The sequence below is a fragment of the Poecilia mexicana genome, unplaced genomic scaffold, assembly GCF_051168715.1.
Source record: "Poecilia mexicana isolate PSO_F unplaced genomic scaffold, ASM5116871v1 scaffold_2, whole genome shotgun sequence".
NCBI classification, from domain to species: domain Eukaryota; kingdom Metazoa; phylum Chordata; class Actinopteri; order Cyprinodontiformes; family Poeciliidae; genus Poecilia; species Poecilia mexicana.
Genome location: NW_028263371.1, coordinates 45,117,978 through 45,138,329, shown reverse-complemented (window position 1 = coordinate 45,138,329; position 20,352 = coordinate 45,117,978). Strand labels below are relative to the sequence as shown.

The following is a 20,352-nucleotide window of genomic DNA, read 5'->3' as shown; positions in this document are numbered from 1 at the left end:
TAGTTTAATTCAAATTCAAAAATACCTTATTGATGCCAAAGGGAAATTAAATGTTGTTGAGACTCATATTAATTCAAATATCAGAATAAACTAATCTTATTGGTCATTGCCGAGAAGCAGACAAATAATGTTCAGGAGGCAGAAACAACAGACATTTTAAGTTAAAAGTACTTTTTGTTTTATTTTTTATTATCAAATCATGTTATGAAAATAATGACAACTGACTTAGATAATTTTATCTTCCTGTACATCACCACAAAACTTTGCTCTGACTTATGCAACATCCCTGCAGTTTCACTGTCTTCTCTTTGTGCTGGCGTTTTGATCACCTCATCTCTGAAGTATCCATCCCCACCGAAGAAATCTTTACAAGGCATCCCACGTGACAAACTGCTTTTGTACACGAGTGAGGAATTGACAGATATACCAGAATTAGTCTTTATTTGGAGTTTCCTGTTGCCGCCTCATCAAAAATAATTTACACAAAATCTGTACATACTTACAAGGCTGGAGTTTGTCACTGAAGAAACTTTAAAATTCAAAGGAGCAACAAACAGGGTGACATGACAGTGAATCTATATTGTGCATTTGCAGATCAAACTTTCATTTAACCTTACGGCACAGGAAAATTAGGGTAAGACAACAGCTATGCCTACCGGAAATGATTTTATTCACCTTCTGTAAAACCCACTTTCAATCATAGAAATGCTTCAGCATGTTTGCGGTGGCTGATGTTTGTATCAAGTATAACTATATTAATCTAAAACGTAAAACACCTGTCATAAACACCAGCTTCAATCTGCATATTCACACTCCATCACACTGCTGACAAACTAAGCTGGAATATAAGCAGGCGTCTTAAAAACACTTAAGGCTTCATTTGTGTCCTTTAGCTCACGGCTAACAGAAATCCACAATCACAATCCTGCTCCTGTCCATCTTTAGATTTAAACTAATTAGCACTTTGGGAATTAAATCATTCAGAGAGCTGCATCTTTCACATCACATGTATCACATGTTAAAACTAATCAGTCACTATTTTACATGTCAGGATGTAGAAAGCGAGATGGAATCAGCAAATGCACTCGACATCATCTGAAGGTTGGTGACAAAAAAAAAAAAACGTTACCTGATGTGAGTTGCTCTGCGATGTGAGCCAAACACTATTCTCTTCTGACCTCTGATGTCAACTCTGATTTTCTATTCCACTGTTTTTCTGAGGGATAGCAGTGTGTGAAAATCCCAGCAGATCAGCAGGTGTTGAGGTACTCAGCACTGAATTTACAAGAGAATTTCTAACCATAAAACCACTTGGAATGTTGCAGCAAGCCATGGAGAAAATATTGAGGGAAGATCAGACCTGCATAGCAGGCTGCCTTGAGTCCAAGTGAAGACACAGCCATCAACGACCTGATGAAATCCTGGGAAGTCTCAACTTTCGCAAATCCACAAATTCGAGTCACAATGGCAGAGGTGTGACGACCTCTGACTGTCACACCTCTATCGTATCACAAAGCTACTTTAAAAATAAATTTGTAGGATATTTTCTTATTCAAACAAAAGGTTTGCTAGTGGTTTATTTTTTAGTGTAGTTTCAAATGAGTTATGCTGCTATATCCACCAGATAATACGAGGGAGTGCAGTAGCCTCATCATATTTATTTTATCATTTTAGCTCCTTCATCAACGCATATTCATAATGTGGGCATAAATTAAGAGAACAGCTGTAATGCTAGGATGCGTTTTCCATGAAAAGTGTTGGACCTGTAACACAAAAAGCTCTGGACATGTAGTTTTAATGTCGTTTGGTGTGCTGCCATGAGCACACGCTGAACATCCATCCATTCCGAGCGTAACAAAATAAATTACATCCATTGGCACGCCGTAGTGCCGTACTATAATCCTCCTGCTGTGCTGCACCTGGGATTGACGAGTCCAGAGTTATGATATACATCCAAAACTCACAGCAGTAAAATAAAAATGCCCTTTAAAATATTATTTGCTGATGCACAAAATCCACAAGGGGAACAGACATGAGGTTTGTGTCAGTCTCATACCTGCTGGGATTTTTATTTTATTTTTATTTTTTTCCTAAGTCTTGTATCCCTGTTTTGGTCTCATGCCTTGTGTTGAAGAGCAAGAGTCACTCTACGCCTTGGTCACACAAGGCATTCATGTTCTGCTCTCTCCAGGAGTGGGACAAAAAAACAAAACAAGACACAGGAGGGGGTAACCCTCTGGTAGACGGGCCCCTCACATGTTGTACGCCACATAAATAGGATCCAGCTGGTCGGCCAGGAAACCGTCTCTGAGATGCATCCGCTGCTTCTCCCCTCTGGAGTTGATGGGGATTACACCGGGGTCAACAACAACCACTACTCCCACGATGAGGTAGTGCTCCTCCAGGACAACGTTTGTCACCAAGGCCACCAGGTCCAGGGCCTCCTGCTCGGATCCCTCCAGCTCCACCACTACCACCAGGAGGTTGGTCCATGTGAACACCGCGCTAAAGGGAGGCGGAAGGAGAAGAAAACAATGCACTCCATTTTAAATACTTGAAATTCAATTATAGTAACGTAATTTAAAGATGTTGTCGGTTTCTCACCATTCGGCTATGCTCTTGTGAGAACGGATAACGGAGGTCTCGATGTCGATGGGGTGATACCTCATTCCCCTCAGCTCCAGAGTCTCGTCAAGAGAGCCCACCACATAGAGCGCATCGTGGCGCTCTGACACATGATAAAATTCACCTTTAGTTTATTTACAAATCTAACAACAGAGATACATGTTTCACTAAGTTTTCCCTAGCGAAACATCAAAAATGGGACTAATCATGCTCACCTCCACTGGCGTCGGTGAGGTCGGTGCGTCGCAGGAAGCCCAGATAACCGGTTCTTGCCCAGATGGTCTGGGTGTCTCCGAAGCTGAGCTTGGTGTTAAAGTGGTCAGCATGCAGCGCCTCTTCCCCATAAACCGTGTAGTAGCCTGTGGCGTTGTGAGGACTGCTCACCCAGATCTGTCACGCAGGTAAACACTAAGACTTACACATGATTCTGGTGGACATTTTAGATCCCTCATAACATTCAATGACCATTTTATTAAGGGGCTTTACTTCATCCAATACAACAGCTGTGACTTTACAGTTCAAATATGTTTTTTTCTTCAGTGTACGGCCAATGATACAGTTCATATTTTATTTTCTGGTAGCATGGTGTATTTATCTTCCTGAGGCTCGAGAAATGAGCCTCAGGAAATAAGGCTCATTTCCTAATTTTATAATTAAAAAAGTTGGGTATGAAACAGAAATTAAGCTACTGAAAATGCAAGTATTCAGGTCCATTAGTAAAACACTTGTTTAATTGTTTTAAACAAGTTTAATTATTTTGTATTTTCTTTAAGCTCAAATATCTATTCCTATCCTGTTATTTCATGTTAGTGTAAGTCTGGGGCTTACCTCTCCTAGATGTGAGTCTCCTAAAGGTCCTTTCGTCTCTGTGTTGGCAATGACCACTTTTACTCCAGGCAGAATCTATACAAGCAGACAGCCAGGTCTCAGTTTTAAAACTCAAACTGTGAGTAAACGTGAATCGTTCTGTCAGCATAACGATTGACTCGGTTTCTTTTCTGGATATGTTATGTTTCACCTTCCCAGACTCCATCAGGGGCAGACTGTGAGGGGATCCTCTCTCCACAAGGCGAACCCTGGAGAAACGAAACAATGACATAAATACCAGAAATATAATTATTATGTTACATTGAGGTTCATGTTAAATTTGCTTGCGCTGACTGTGTTGCTATACTGCCCCCTACCTGTCATGTCGCAGAGCTCGCATATCCACATAAACGGTGGTGGGATCTGGTCCAGATGTTCCCTGGAACAAAACAAGCACAGGTGGAGGTTACGATCCACTTCAGTCCTGCTGTGACCTCTGTTTGCCGGCTGTGTGAGGAGGAGGTGGAAGCTGGTTATGAAACAGCTGCTGAGTAAGCAGGGGGGCAGCCAAAAGCCGACCAGAAGCCAGGCTACAGGAGTTAGGACTGAACCATGTACAGAGAGACATTTCCTCCATCAGATCCTCTGACCCCATCTAGTGTAGGGAGGGTTAACCGGTCTAAACTTGATTTTCCTGGAACTTCACTACAAACACCTAAATCTGCTTTAGCTTACTCCTCTCCCGTAAATGTCTAAGAATCAAAAACTGTGAGAACTATTTGTCGTGATTAAACGCCTGCCGTGCAGCTGGGTTTTAAGTGAACCATTCCTCAAGCAGAAACTGATCCCATCGGTGGTGGGACCTGTTATCTTTACTGCGGTGAAACCAGCTACAACAAATTATGCTTTCCATTACTCTACTGGCAATGTGTGGACAACACATAAGCAAGATCTGTGAGGAGAAAAAAACAAAACAAAAAAAAAAAAAAACACAGACAGGGCTGATTTAGCTCAATGAGTCATTTGATGCCAATCCATGAAGCAGCAGCAGATCATTGTTGGAAAATGTCAACAAGACTCAATTAGTGTTTGCCAGGAAACAATAGACTGTTATCACAGTAAAAAATAAAAATAAAAATACATGCTCAATTAAATCTATATAAAATATTTTCAAACGGTTTTTAGAAATTTACTAAATATTTCATAAAACATATTTTACTACACTGTGAAAAATATCAATCAGTATGATGTGAAAAATCACACCCAGTAAATCCTTTATAAATGATGAGAGACAATCCAATTATACAATTAAAAAAAAACTGTCTAAGATGAAAATGAGCTGAATGAAGCCTCATTGGATCAAAAATAAAGGCAAACGAAGATAAATGTGAACTGAAGCAAAGCATGTTCAAACATCATGCATGAGAAACAACAAATGGCCACATAAACACACAGGCTGAGCTGCAGAGCAAACGGCCACTCTCATCCCACAGTACCTGCTCAGCCAGTTTCCCTAACCTGTTGGGCTGACAGAACAGGGCAGGACAGATAGAGATATAGATGCATGTGTTCATATAAATATATGTGGGACAGACACAAATAAACTTGTGCACAAAAAAGGGAAAACAGGAAACAGTTACCATGGTTGGGAAAACAAATTTAAATCAGCAACAGTACTGAGAAGGACTAAGTGCAGAGTGTAGCTTTCCTAAGAAAGCTTTTATGTTATTTTACCAAAATAAAATTAGGTGTTAGAAAACTAATATGTCCTGATTAAAACAAATCTTATCCAAATCAATGAATTTGGGTAAAATTTAATTTATGTGGTAAATCAAAGACAAGGTTAAGGTTATATTTACCTAAACATAAATCACTGTTTCTTCAGACATTTAGACTTTTATCTTGAAGTTAAAGCCTACACTCTGTAAAGTCTGTCAATTTTAAATCTTTTTAATACTTAATTTTCTGTTTTTCTGTAAAATGATAAAAATCATATTTCACCCTTTCCTAGACTTTTTAAGACTGCATAGGAAACTACTACATGTTTAATTAATATTAGAGTGAATCAAAAGAATTTTTTTAAATTACTGATAATCAGGTACCATAGCAAAGATTGGATCAATTGCATAAATAATGGACTGAAGACTAACATATTCTTACTGTTATTTTTCTGACTCCAAGAACATAAATCGTATGTTTTACAGGTATTTCATCATTCCCTGTGGCATTTAGCTTTATTTTATCCTTTCCCTGTAAAGTGAAGACAACAAACTCTGACAAAAAACAACAACAAAAAAAAAAAACAAACAAAAAACAACCATTACCAACACACACCTAAAAACCCATCAGTATTACAGTTACAGATACCAACAGGAGGAATATTGCTTTCCATGCATTGTGGGAATGTTGTTCTTCAGCTGCTGCTTACCTGCAAACAGATTGCTATGTTCACTCTGCAGCCGAAGGTGGTGCTGACAGCTCGCGGTGAGAGCCCCAAGTCCTTGAAGATCTTCGAGAAGGTCTGAGTGAGGGTGATCCGAGGCCTTTCCTCCGCCACCACCATGCACGTCCGCACACAGGACAGATTCACATTTCGCAACTGGATGAAGGAAAGGAAAGAAGAGTTACATCAGGGTCAGACATTTACTTTTAAAATGATATAAAAGTTTCCAGAATTGTATGAAAACTGGAATTCCATTAAAAGTACAATCTTTATTTTTTTTTTCTTTTGTAGAAACAGGTTTTTTCAGTAGTATTTTACAAGTAACCTCTTCCATTATTAATATTTTATAATGCGTTTATGTAACTAAAAACCTCAGCCAGGGTCATTCACAATATAAACAAGTCATTTATAAACCATATGCAGTGCAGGAGTGAACAGGAGATCATGTCTGAACAGTTTGTGGAGTAAACCGACCCGCAGAGCTTCTGTCTGTGAGCCCAGACCCTTGGTGCACATCTCCATGACTGAATATGAGCAGAAGGTGACGCGGACTTTGTACTGGCTGACAGCGGAAAGCCACAGAGAAGCATTACTCTCCAGCTCGAGAGGAGGAACAAGGATCGACTGGTGGCCAGAGTAAACACTAAAACAGAAACACAACGCTAAGCTTAGTGGAGTCACGTGGGGCAGACCTGTCTGCCAGTCAGCTGGTCAGAGCTGCTGATTTACCTGCACAGGCACCAGAGAGCCAAGCCCAGGCCGCAGTAGGGGTCCAGGCAGATGGCGATTTGCCGGGATGGGTAGAGCTCACACTGCAGCTTGATGGAGCGACACAAGGCACTGGTGGCAGAATGAGACATCTAGGAGAGACACAAGACAAAGGGACGGAAATCAAGAATAGTAAGAACTGAAAATCATCCTAATATGGCACCTGCAGATAAACCTGAAAGTTTTTATGTGCTCCAGCATACTTTGACTCCTGCCAGGATCCCAGTTGTGGAGACACTGAAGTCCAGGTAAGCCAGCATCTCTGGTGTGGGGGGCTTGTATGTCTGAGGACACTTCTTCCTGGGGAGGTCATCTGCAGAACACAAAGATGCATTTTACTGCCGAGAGGAAAGATTTCTAACAACATGAGAATCCTAACTGAACCATAAAGATACATGTGGGTGTTTTTTTTTCCAAATAATTTACCAGTGTCCATTACAGTGGGCCAGCTCTTGATGTCCACAGCTGCTGTAGCCTCTTTGGATTTCAGTAGCTTCATTATTGCTTGAGTTGTCAGGATACACACCGACTTACTGACCTGTAACACACAAAAACTGCAGTTAATAACAGAGAAAAAAAAAACATGCAGCACTACTGACACTGACTGCATTCAGCACTTTAGATAGAAAAACACAATGAAAGCAAAATGCAAAAATGCACCCTCTTTGTGAATCATTTTAAGATAAATAAGTTGAATCAGAGATTTGGGTGAGGAACAGATTGTTTTACCTCAACAATCATCTTGACAGTCGGCAGAGTGGTGGCCAGGTTCTGGGGGTGTGGAGGTCTAACTGTGACGGGGACGCACCCAGCATACAGGCAGCCATAGAAGGTTGCAATCAGGTCGATTCCTGCACACACGCACATACACACGTCAGCATGCTGATGAAACAATGAAACGCTGGGCTAACACTGAGAAATCATCCACAAAGCTTAAATTAACAGTAACGGTAATTAGCAGGACGTTTTACCCGGTGGGTAGACGAGTGCTACATGGTCCCCAGTGTTGAGGCGTCCCATCAGAGCTGCTGCCACGCGCTCTGCACGCTTGTGCAGCTGCAGACAGGAAGCTGTGCTGGCCACTGTGCCCTGAAGGGAAATCACAAACAGCACAAGTTCACAGCACCTTATTTAGTTCACTCAGAACTTTAATTGACCCTGATTTAAAAAAAAAGAAAAAAGTTGAACTAAAAAGAACTTGAAAGGATTTTTGAAGATTTCTTAAATATTCCAAAGTGAAAAATCGTATTTATAAAACAAAAGAGAAACCCTGAAAATAGTACAAGTTTGAAAAGCTTTTGCAGTTTTAATGATAAAGCATTATATGATCGTGCCCCCATAATTTAGCTTTAACTTGGAAATGCAAACTGGAGCTATAGTCCTTTAAAACAGTGACATATTCTCCACGATCTGACCACGGTAATCTACCAGGATTTCTACACATTGTAGCTGCGTAGATCCAAGACTTCTCCAGAGTTCTTAGTCCTTAATGTTTCTCTTTAATCATAAAATATTAAAGTGAACAATACATAATAGATACACAGTGGGATGGGAGGGAGCTAGGAAAGAGCAATGAGAGTAATAAGCGCATTTTGAAAATAAACTTTAAGCAGGTATTAAAAATAAAAATGTTTATTTGCCCGATTTAACATCCTCATCTTAAATGTCACAGTTTCATCAGCTGTAAGTGGAAAATCATCATAGTCAACAGAGAGGCTTGGGAGCAACAGTCTGTGAAATTAATCTATACAATGTGTAACCAAAATTATAATAACTTTGATAATTTTCAGATTTATTGACCATGACACAGAAATCACACCACCAGATTAGGGCCTGCAATGTAAAGCCTTACCTTTGAATTGAGAACGAGGAACAGAGGGTGATCCGGAGTGGCCTGAGCTCTCCACTGCAGCACATCCTGGATGTAGAGGAACTGTTGGTAAAACACAGTTACACATGTTTAATTTAATACATGGGGAATCACTGGGATTAAACATGTTTTTTCGGGGATTCACCGCTATTATAAAATTATAAAACTGAAAGGGATGAATGATGGAAATGAGTAATGGCAGACAAATCAAGAGGTACGCAGCAAAATGCTCAAACTTTGTATCCAAGTACACAGAAGGAAAACAAAAGTTCAGAACAGAAGGAAAAAATAAAAATCATTGTGTCAGGGATTCTTAGCAATTTGTAAAGTTTGCTTGAGAAGAAGGGAATCAACACTTTGACACTCCACAAAACACTGAATGTGTTGCTCTAACGTTTTTAGCATAGAAAAACAAGAGATAACAGTACAAAAAGTCTTGATTAAAGTTTTTGCAGGTTTTGAGTTTTAATTAAAAAATCTCAATTGCATCTCAGATTTCACCTTACCTGTGTGATGAGCGGAATGAATGAAATGAGGATGACTATCTACCTTACGTGCCTGGTCATTGTCCTCGAGCTGCCCCAGGTCTCTCCCACAGGCTTGTGCTATCCTCTTGCCTGCCACCAGGTTGCCCACTATCATAGAGGCAGGACCAACCTCTGCCCAGCACAAGCATCCGACCATAACATGTTAGTGAAGTCAGCATGAGTAGTAACAATACAGGTGCAAAACAAACTGCACTACATGAAAGCATCGAGGTTGACGATGCTGAGCAGAAAAGATGGCCTACCTGGTTGCTTTTGTCTTGGTTTGGGCAGGTTGGTGACACATGTGTGAGGACACATGAGGACGTTGCAGGGATGCAGGGCGCCCTCCAGGAAACGCTGCTTGGTCTCAGATATGTGGATGCCGCCCAAAGGAGCTTTCGGAAGAGTGTTGGCAGGAACGAGAGCGAGGCAGTACACCCCAACCTGGTGGATGCTGTCAATGGCCTAAAAAACACACACAAGGGCTGGTTAGATACATAATAAAAGCTAGACAAAAAAAAAAAAAAACATGTTTATGTCTTTTAAATTGAACCAAAAGCTGAACCTGAAAAGAAAACTTTATCTACACTTTGATTACATTAGCTGAAAACCAACTGGATTTGCAAAACATGTTTTGTGAACAGTGAAGCACAAAGCAGACGTCTGGAGTTGCAGTATGTTTTCTTGTGTTATTAATGATTGCAGCTGCATTCCAGCACATGAGCTGTCAAACAAAATGCAATATTTGTATGCAGACTTAGAAACTAAGAAATTCTTTTCTAAATCATGCCAAAGTAAAGTCTTTTAAACAGACGAAGTCCGCACCTGGAGGACTCGGCTCATCCACTGGAAGCTGTCCTCCTCTGAGGCGTCTGGCCTCTGCTCAGCCACCACAACGATCCTCTCATCATGCAGGACCGACACTGAAAATACTGCTATCCTGGAGCCAAAAGCACAACATCAAACTGTTGCAGCTGCAGCAATACAGTCAACCGAGTTAGCAAATGATGCAAGACACACAAAAATACAGCAAATACAAAGTGAAGTGAAGGATTTTTTTTTTAAAAGTGTTTCCCCCTTTACCTTCCCCTGTACACAAACTTCATGGGCTCTACAGCCAGCGCCGTGGCAACCACATCATCTGCATTGTGTCTCCGCCCACTGACGACCATGAGGCCGTCTATCTTCCCAACAACAAACACAAGGTTGTCCTTAAAAGAAAAATCAAGTAAAGATGGTTAACTGAGAATGACCTTGTATTAAAGTTTGCATTCACACCACAGGTTGTTTGTCACATTGTTTATGTTACTCTACAAAGTTTAGTCATGTAAAGTCAAACTTTGCATCCAGAGTACACTGAAGGGAAACAAAAGTTCAAAACAGAAGGAAAAAATATGATTTTAGCTGAAGAATATTAAAATGTGGTTATATATTAAATTATGATTGTGTTTCTATTTTAAATGCATATTACAAATATATCGAACAAAAGTACAGGTAAAAAAAAGTTTCTTATTTGCATTTTTTCCCCCTGGATGTAAAATAAGAATTAACTTTCTATGGACAACATTTCTTTTTGTTTGTCTTCCTATTTTTAAAAATAATTGGAAGACGAAAAGCAAAACGAGACATAAACAGGATTTTCTATTTTGTGATATTTGACTCAATTGGCTTTAATCATCATCCAGTCCAAACACAAGAAACATATCTAAGAATAAAAAGGTAAATAAATAATACAATCATTCATTTTCTGTAAGCTACTTATCAAACTGTTGATGGATTAATCATGACCCATATTATATTTCAGAGTTATGCTAACAAACTTCAGACTAAGCTTAAAAAGATAAGAGCATAAAAGGCTTAAAACTTCCTGCCAATTTAATGACGTGGAACTTACTGGTCCCACAAAGCCCAGCAGGGAGGTTCTGATGAAAGGTCTGTCACTGACGGAAACTCCAGATGGTTTTACTGGGATCGTCTGAAACACCACACAACACTGTTAATGTTTTATAAATGAGATACAAACACAAAAGATGAGAGATCAGCAAAACTATAGAAATCTAAAATATGAAGAATTCTTGGGAAAGAGTTTGTTTTACCTTTCCTTAAACTGCTTTAAATGCAATCAGTTCACTCATATGGATTCATAAAAGCATCTGTCCTACCTCAAAGATGTTCTTGGTCATGCCTGGGAGACCGTAGTACGCTAAACCAGAGCTGCCTGAGCTCACGCAGATCTCTCCAACCTCGTCTGTCTGGCAGAGAAAAGGTGTTCCCTCCACTCGCACCACGCAAACGACAGCTGGGAATGGATGATTGAAACAGAATGCGGAACACAATGTTTTCATGTTTCAGCCTTAAGTGTCACATCTCAATGAGTCTGGCAATTATAGAACAAAGTCTTTAATGTTAGACTAAACGTCTCAAACCTATAAAATAATAATCAGCCAGTTCACCAACAAGATTTATAAAGTAGCTGCAGTATTTCAGCTCAGTATTTCAACATGTAGACAAAGCAAAGCACAAACAATCTGTTCCTGTCGCACAATTCTCATCGTGATTTGTCTGTGTCCGGCTTTACCTCCAGGCATGACCTGGCCCACATCCTGAACTGTGAGGACAGAGAGTTTCTCCTCTGTGTCCACTCGGATCACACCGTGACTCAGTCCGCTCATGGACAGCACTGCTTTGCCTGGAGGAGGAACACCCATCTCTGGAGGTCTGTAGGACACACCAACACGCACACACATTACTATAGTTAAATAAAAAAAAACAGCTTCTGACTAACATAAACACAAATGGAGAGACTTGGAGAGCAGCAAGGACATCCAAGGACAACTGCAACCAGTTCTCTTTTCATCCACATTACCCTGTAAAAAAGTATTCCCTTTGAACAATTTCACTCTTTCCTACGTCAAAATATCAAGCTTGAAATTCTTCTATTGTGATTTTATGCAACAGACCAAAAGATAGAAATACATTCTTGTAAAGAGAAAGAAAAATGATATATGATTTTTAGACTTTTTTAGCAGTAAAAGTCTTTAAGGTGTAATGTGGATATGTCTCTAGCCTGCTTGGTTTATACTGTTCCGAGTTTAACCTGAAATCAAATACAGATGCTATATGAAGCCCTCTGAGGTTTGCAAGTGAATATTACTACTTTATCCAGGAGTCGGAGGAAGACATAGCAGGTCATGTTTGCAGTTTGCCAAAAACCCTGTAGTAAAGGTAACCGATATGTGGAAGCAACATTTTTTTTTCTTTCATTTTCCAATTGTGAACTACTTTGAGTTAGGTTGTCACATAAAATTTCAATGAAAAGTAGTGACATTTGTTGTAATGTGGCAAAAAGGGAGAATGTTCATAGGGCGTACGTTTTTTTTTTCTTTTTGTTTTTAAAACACACCTCATAAATTTGACGAGCTTTTGAAAATTTGAGAATCTGTCTCTCTCAAGCAAAAATAATTCCAATAGGATTAAAAATGCTAGTGTCTTTGATTAAAAGCTTGCTTGTTTAGTCTGTCTCTAACCTTTTGTTTATAGCTAACCATCTTGATAACACAGATGCAAAGTTTAATTTATAGCATGTGTAGTAGCAGACATTCACCTCCGGATGGCGACAGTCATTGCTTCTGAGGAGCAGGCACATGGGCAGATCACCTCAGGTCGCAGCCCACGTGCCTGAAACACATTGAGGAAGGCGTCGCAGGATGATATCGACCCTGTGGTAACACACACACAGTCAGTCTGATGCACACGCAACCAAACATCCCTAGCAGACAATATAGTGTCTTGTACCTCTGAGACCCGTCTATGCAGATGTACTCACATGGGTTAGCGCCATCTGCCACGATCAGCATCCGTAGTGAGCTCAGACTGATGTCTCTCTGGTCTCTCTGGGCCAGCAGAGACCAGTGCATGTCCCTCGACTTCACCACCGCTACCCGCGCTGCGCAGGGGACGCAAACACAAAGAGAATCTCTGATGCAAGCTCCTCTTTCATCCAACCTGACAGCCAACCGCATGTCATAAAATCTGACAGGGTGTACCGACTCTGGTGCCAACAGGTAACTCAGTAAAGGTCAAACCACACAGAGGGGAATTTTATTCAACTCAGTAGAAGTTTTTTCTTTCATCCTTCATCGTTGGGAGGACAACAGTAAGGCAACACACAGAAACTGTTTCTTTGGTTTTCTTTTTACAAGTTTAACTGAATTAAGACACATCTTAAGGGAGACCATTTGCTCACCTTTGTACATGTGAACCTTCTGTATCCAGGACAGAGGGTTGACTTTCATCAAGGAGTAGGGAATGCTGATCACGTGCATCCGATTCATGACGCTCTGCCAGGAGAGCAAAAAGGCATCAGATAAGCTACAACACATGTACCAGATGCATCAAAATGACTGAACATGATGTCACTGTAAACCAGATTTTATCATTCAGAGCAGCAGAGTTGTGTGTTGGTGATTGCGATTTGCCAGAGAAGGAACCCGGATGTCACAGCAAGTCGACTATAAATAGTGCCTAATACACCCTGCATGTTTGAAACCAATCAGAGCTGCGTCAGTGTGTTAAAGGAGGCAGATTTCTATGAGATGAGACGGTATTCTCCTTTAGGACTATTAGCCTGCATCATTTGCATGCTGATGAAGATCTACCAGGCCAGTCGGGTGAATATATCACATATTTCATCAGCAATTTGAGAACATGCTCCTTTTCTCACTTTGCTACTAACGCTATTAATCCTGAACTTTTTTAGACACTTAAATAATAATGAAGCAGGTTATTGAGCCACGCTTTAACTCAAACATAAGCATGGAGAGAACTGTTAAAATCACAGCTTCTAAATGTGAGAAAGACCCGATTTGAACAGGTCTCGAAAATGACTGCAAAACCTTATTTAACAGGTAAAAATGAAAAACAGATCAAAACTAAAGTGGTATTTAACAACGTGTCTCAGACAGCTGTATAAAAACCTGGTGGATCCGCTTTTGAACAGTCTAGTAGTTTCATGTTTTTCCTACAGCAGCTCAGAGGTTAGAAGCACTTTGATAACCTTCTCTGCTCCTCTCACTCTTCTCTGCAGACAGTGACTGTCAGCTGAACAACTCCCAAATCAGCAGTCGTTCCTGTGACTGGGTTGATAATAACAAAACTCCTCTGTATTATTATTATTGTCTGATATAGTATTTTATATTCTAGGAAACTGACATTTAGGTTCGTATTATCTCTAATCATGATAATTAAAACTGACAGAAGAAAAAGTGAACTATTTCAATCTGTATTCAATGAATCTACACAGGAGCTCCACTTTTTGGTTTGAATTGCAGAAATAAACTTTTTGATGAGTTTTCAATTTATTGAGCTGCAGCTCCATGCCTGTCTTAATGTCTTTACAAGACATTGTGAAAAACCTACCGTGAGGACACCATGCCATAATCCTGCTTCGCGTTTAAAGTCCAGAACATTCGTGATAGTTTCACCTATAAATCAAACAGACCAGAAAGAATTCAATCTAAATTATGAGGATAAACAATATTTGTGACATTTCATCCGACATGCTCAGTCTTCAGTTGCATTCAAAAACAAAAAAAAAATATTACTGAAGAAGAAGAGAGCCAAAATTAACTTTTAGAAACAAAATCTGGAGAGTGACTTCAGGCTACCAGTGGAGTTCGGAGTTATTTAGAGCAAAACTGGGACACTGGGAGAAAGGAAGTGCTTTATGTTCTTGTTCTTTTCAAGCAGACCTGATGCAGGTCTGACAGACTGAAACACAACCAGCTGAATGCAGCATAAATCAAACCGTAATTACACCACAGAGGGTATGTGAGCTGCTGAACGTGAAAGGAGGGGTTTTATGCTACCAAATATATGATGAAATATGTATTCAGTGATGATAATCTGTTATACCTGACCTGCTGTGTCTTTAAGGAAAAGTAGAGCAGTCAGAGTCAATTTATTTTTCACAATATTTACCTTCAACATAATCAGAATTACTTAAGCTGGTTGTAGGTTTACTTGTCTCTCCTCCTAAAATATCCATGTCACAGTAATGAATAAATGATAACAGACCAATAACTCATAGTAAGCAGAGTCCTCCCCACCTTCTGTGTAGCCGCAGGCCTGTGTGAGGGCCTGACAGTGAGCCAGCATGGCTGAATGGGACACGGTTATTCCCATGGTGCTTCCCTCTTTGCTTGTTTTATACTGAATTGAGGATGCAAAGGAAAAACACATAGATAGAAATGTGTTGAAATTTAAAAAGCATGGCTCCTTAACAATTTTAACTAGTAAAAAAAATTGAATATTAGCAAATATTAGCAAAAAAATAAGCAAATAGTATGCCAATTTTGTAATATGAGACATAAAACATCTCTTTTAATAATGCAATTATTGCATTATGTTGTTAAACTGCTCTTACTTCTATATAAGCGATGTCATTGCTGGCTTCCCGTACTGGCGGGTGCCAGTCTTTCGGAGGCTTCACAACATGCTTCCCATCTGTCACGAACCAAAGCAGCCGTGGCCAGCCTGCAGAGACGGAGACACAGAAATCCTTTCCAGCAAAATGAAACTAACGCCGCAAAGCAAGTAGAAACAAAAACAAACCAAAGTCGCACCTTTGAAAGTGACAACCTCCCCTGTTTGTGCTTTGGGCAGGCCTTTCTGACAAGCATCAGTGGTCAGTGCCAGCGTGACCCCGCAGCTGCCCAACAGAAAGCCAATCTGCTGACTGCCTGCATCCTGGGATAGCAAAGTGAGAGTTGGTTTCTAACAGGAAAGCTTCGGCTATCCTAACAGTAAAATATTGAGACAGTCAACGCAGCCCAAATTTTAACAAGATAAAGCACATTTTAACAATTTTGATGCATTTTAACGTGACACACAAAATAATAATTGGAAAATGTAACAAAAATGAACAAATGCAAATAATAAAAACAAAAAGTGGTGTGCAGTAATCATGAGCCCCCTTTACAATACTACCATTAACTGTTTGTAATTTGATATTAGTATAAATGCAGCTGTTTATGAAGGTCCCAGATTGTTTTAGTGAACATTAGGAAACGACCAGCATTGTAAAGTCTAAAAAACACATTCATTCAGACAGCTACTTTCACTGAGCTTTGATTTTTCAAAGAAGAATGAGAAAAAGTTTTGCACAGTTAGCAGAGAAAACCGCAGCAGACCTGCAGTTTTAATTGTAAAGCATCATGCTGCTACATCTGGAGCATTGACTCAGGCTGGCTGAGTACAAATGCAACACAATCTTGTCCTTCCACTATAGAAACATACACCCCTTTGTATTAATTAGAACGCTGAATGTTCCTGAATGTAGGGAATGAAGAAAACTGAGTGACAGCCAACCGCTATTAAAAAAACAAAAAACTAAGCCCCTGATCTAACACACTCATATTAGATCTGCAAATTATTTTAGTGCAAGAGTCATGCTGGGAAAACTACGCAGCTCAGGGGAGGTAAAGAAGTGGGAGACCAAGAGAGAGAAGGAAAATAGAAGAAAAGAGAGACAGTGCAAAGATAATAATCACAAAGAGAGAAATGACTGAGGGAAACAAAGAGAGGAGGAAGAGTGATCGGTGTTGTCAAAATGAGCCAATGAGGTTTTGGCTCCTGAGAACAGTTGGCCCGTGATCTAATATTTTGACTATAATTACTCTTCTTTTCACCCCACGCACCTTTTATTGATTACAGCCCAGTGTGTGCCAACAGCATGCTCATAAAGGCAATCAAGAACATCAATTACTATTCACCCAGCGTAGCTAATGTGGATGAATTTAGCAAGGTATGCGCTGATGAGTGCGCTGAAGTGGCATCGCATTATGCCGATCTGTAAGCAAACATGTCAGACACTGCGCTGCTGCTGTGGTGAGATAATAACACATAACTGCAAACTACACGCTCTTTAGCCGTATTTAATAACCAAATAAAACAGAAATGATTCCCGTTAAATACTGTAACTGCAGGGCAGTGCACATCTGGGCTTATTCATGTCCAGCAGGGGTCAGTGCTGATTTGTAAATACTGACAGAAAGTATGAAAAACACAGCCTCAAGAGGTTTTGTTTGTATTTTTGCTTTACCTTTCTGGTCAGCGGGACTTCAATAGGCACAGGGACCAGCTCTGCCAGGAGGCAGCCGTAGAAGGCCACCATGAACATCATGGGGTCATTGTTGGGGAAAACGAGCGCAACCTGGTGGAGAGGCAAACAAGATGTTGAAAACATGGAAAGGTTAGGGCTTGAGTAGACAACTGATCATCAGTACCACAGTGCCTTTCAAATGTATTCACAGTGTACAAGATTTGTCACATTACAGTCACGAATCTCAATTTATTTACTGGAAATTTGTTATACAGACCAGCACAAATGCTAAATTTGTATTTAATTAAAAAAAACATGTATAACTTTTTTTCCCCACGTAACATTCACAAACTACTTTGCCTTGGTCAATCACCTGCTCAGGTTTGTGGCTGTCGTATAAAATGTGAGAAAGTTAAAGGGGTGTGAATACTTTTGCAAGGCACTGTAAAGCACTGACTGTAGCATCTGTATTGTATCAGTTTATGAAAATGACTTGTTTTCTCTCCCTGAGAAATAGCTAGCATCATAAAGCCATGATAAATATTAGGTTTTAGTTGGCAGTCGATGTGCTTAGTTAAACACAAAGAATGGAAATAGAAGAAACACCAAACCAATGTTTATGTGAGGTTTGGCATCTATTCATGCATAAACCCCAGAAATGCTATCTTTCCAGCAGTACACTCACTTTGGAGTTTGATAGATTCTGAAATGTTTAAACGATTCTCTGGCTGCAAAGATTACCCATGGCATTTTGAGCATTTCATGCTCATCAAATACATTAGTTATTTCAAGTAGACGTGATTGGATAAATAGCTTTGCATCTTTTCAGAAATGAGCACACAGCTGGATCTCATGACTTACTCTGTCTCCAGGCATTAGCAAAGGCTCATTTCTGCTGCTCAGCTTGTTTAGCAAAGTGTAGGCCAGTTTCTGACTGCGGGTCCAAAGTTTACCTGCACGAATTAATGCACACCATCAAATACACGCAAAGCATAAGTTCATAAAGAAGAGCTGGTACAGTTTTATATTCTTTACTCCACTGCCGGGCTCGTTCTCCACAGGTTTATGCCTACCGTAGGTGAGTGTGTAGACGGGCTTGCCGGCGTTGTCGAGTGCTGTCAGACAGGGGTTCTTTGGATGAGTGGTGGCCCACCTTTGCAGGGCTGCTGGCAGAGAAGGAGGCCAGTTGGTGGCCACCCCGAGAGGCTCTCCCTCCAGGGGGCTCATCTGCTGGCCCTCTGGCCTGGGCTGGTTGGGATCGGGCTGCTGGACTAAAAACAGAGGAAAGAGCATCTTTCTGAGAGGGTGGATTAGTGGATATTCTGAGTATCAGAGCAGAACTAGGCCCTGAGCTGTTTTGAAATCTAACAACCATGTTAGGAGAAAGTGACACAGAAACAGATGGGATTAAACGACAGTGTGTGAGGGAAATGGAGGATGAGAAATTTTCACAACCATGTATTTATTTATTTATTTTTTACCTTTCAAAGGTTTTAACTGCTTGGGGTGAAAGAATAATACCAGTTAAATTCAATCTTACTGGCAAGTCAGAGCTTTTAAGCAGAGCTTGCAGGTGAAGATTCTTGCCAAATAAAACGATTTTGTTTGGAATAAAATGTGTTCAGTCTGCTGCTGTTTTACCTCTGTGTGTTTTTCTGCTCACAGTAAGCGGATCACCACAGCATCTGTGCCAGAACCAGCCAGCCTTTACAAATACCTGCTGATGAGTTGCTGCTCCAGACAGATTTTCATCTAGACAATGTTTATTCAAGGTGGCAGAGGACCACCCAAAGCACCATGCCAGGAATGTAGGAAATAGATGGACTGGGCTGGTCGTCTGTTTTCGCTCATTTCTTGCCTAATAAGTCCTTCGTGCCGAGTGATCTCAACTGCAAATAAAGTCAAAAAACTGAAAGTGCTCAATTTTGAGATTCTTAAGGCATGACTACTTCAGAAACCTTTTCCAGTAATCTGGGTACTTTTCCCAGGTCATCCTTAAACCTGTAACCTGTCATCTTATAAAACAGATTTATAAGACAGAAATTTACCCCAGAATCTACAATTGTGAGCAGTCGTACTTTTGTTGCTACCCTGAACCTTCCAAATGAAGTTTTGTGAAGGAAAGAAAGCCAAACTTGCCAAATTGCTTGATTATTCTATGCATTATATGTCAGTAATTCCAGTTTTTTAAATTGATCTACAGTTCATATTTTTAAAGATCATATAGCCAAAAAAAACACACACAAACATTGTAAGTAAGCATATACGAGTCACAATTAGCCATCTCCCTTGTTTTATCAAAGAATACACATTTTAACAAAAGGAGCCTTTTTATTACAGCCAGTAAAGCAGAAGGCCACAACCACATTTGGTCTGAAATGGCACCGTCTGGAAATCTCTAATGATAACCAGAGGAGTAATTCTTTCCTTGACAGGAACATGTCGAATGGATCCACGCTCGCTTATTGGCAACACAGAAAAAAAATGAAGTTTGCACAAAAGATAATCTCTGGAGGAAATGTGAAAGAGCTCTGTGGAAGTAAACAGGTGGAACAGATGGATTCCTCCTCAGCCAACAAAAACAATTTAAAAAAAACCAACTGAAATCTTGGATTTAAGGGGAGGAACAATGCAAACTTGAGGGAGGGTGACACAAGATGGTTCATGCCACAACTATTCATCTCGAGCGGGGTGCAAACAGCCTGACCACCAAGAGGAGCTCTTTGTGAGCATAAGGTTCCTAAAACCATATGCTTTCTTTGACAGCAGTTTTTACCTTTTGTGTTCTCATTCAAAACTAAATATCTGCTGATGTCCAGAGAGCATTAAATTAATACCCTCTTCTCTAAAGACGATCCTCCTTCTGTTTTTTGCCACGATAGCTTCAGCTGCAAAATCTACTTTTCTGTGAAGAAGAGTGTGTTTTAAGGCAGCTGCAGTGTGACTACAAAATATCAGTTATTTAGATGACAGTTTTTAAGAGTAATGTGCTTATGCATCGCTGTTTAGATCATAGTAGAAATGCTGGTCAGAACCAGAATTTGTATATTTGTATGCTACCTGGATTTTAGTGCTAAGAGGTTACAGTTTTTGGAACGAGTTGTCACTAAACTCTGTGCTGAATTGCAGTTTAACTGGGTTTACAACAGAATGCTTTTAAATCAGGCCATAGGGTGCTGGTTTGTTAGCTCTCCAAGCTACTGGTCTAAGC

At 40.2% G+C, this 20,352-nt stretch overlaps 1 protein-coding gene across 1 annotated transcript in view; it reads right to left on the bottom strand.

Annotated features, from left to right (window-relative positions):
• Window positions 1-154: 154 nt before the first annotated feature.
• LOC106922753 (DIP2 acetate--CoA ligase A) overlaps window positions 155-20,352 on the bottom strand; it is an 87,886-nt gene continuing 67,688 nt past the window's right edge. The window contains exons 8-38 of the mRNA XM_088001650.1: window positions 18,215-18,412; window positions 18,003-18,094; window positions 17,142-17,252; window positions 15,664-15,787; window positions 15,465-15,574; window positions 15,148-15,250; window positions 14,459-14,523; window positions 13,287-13,380; window positions 12,867-12,986; window positions 12,645-12,759; window positions 11,619-11,758; window positions 11,203-11,339; window positions 10,935-11,015; window positions 10,124-10,251; window positions 9,866-9,980; window positions 9,304-9,505; window positions 9,063-9,172; window positions 8,496-8,576; window positions 7,615-7,732; window positions 7,373-7,494; window positions 7,070-7,181; window positions 6,847-6,956; window positions 6,605-6,735; window positions 6,350-6,518; window positions 5,861-6,031; window positions 3,810-3,871; window positions 3,644-3,701; window positions 3,454-3,528; window positions 2,841-3,015; window positions 2,605-2,728; window positions 155-2,505 (exon numbers count right to left, since the gene is read on the bottom strand). Of these exons, the coding sequence (XP_087857776.1) occupies window positions 2,253-2,505; window positions 2,605-2,728; window positions 2,841-3,015; window positions 3,454-3,528; window positions 3,644-3,701; window positions 3,810-3,871; window positions 5,861-6,031; window positions 6,350-6,518; window positions 6,605-6,735; window positions 6,847-6,956; window positions 7,070-7,181; window positions 7,373-7,494; window positions 7,615-7,732; window positions 8,496-8,576; window positions 9,063-9,172; window positions 9,304-9,505; window positions 9,866-9,980; window positions 10,124-10,251; window positions 10,935-11,015; window positions 11,203-11,339; window positions 11,619-11,758; window positions 12,645-12,759; window positions 12,867-12,986; window positions 13,287-13,380; window positions 14,459-14,523; window positions 15,148-15,250; window positions 15,465-15,574; window positions 15,664-15,787; window positions 17,142-17,252; window positions 18,003-18,094; window positions 18,215-18,412 (3,806 nt within the window). The 3' untranslated portion in view covers window positions 155-2,252. The remainder of the gene's footprint in view (window positions 2,506-2,604; window positions 2,729-2,840; window positions 3,016-3,453; window positions 3,529-3,643; window positions 3,702-3,809; window positions 3,872-5,860; window positions 6,032-6,349; window positions 6,519-6,604; window positions 6,736-6,846; window positions 6,957-7,069; window positions 7,182-7,372; window positions 7,495-7,614; window positions 7,733-8,495; window positions 8,577-9,062; window positions 9,173-9,303; window positions 9,506-9,865; window positions 9,981-10,123; window positions 10,252-10,934; window positions 11,016-11,202; window positions 11,340-11,618; window positions 11,759-12,644; window positions 12,760-12,866; window positions 12,987-13,286; window positions 13,381-14,458; window positions 14,524-15,147; window positions 15,251-15,464; window positions 15,575-15,663; window positions 15,788-17,141; window positions 17,253-18,002; window positions 18,095-18,214; window positions 18,413-20,352) is intronic.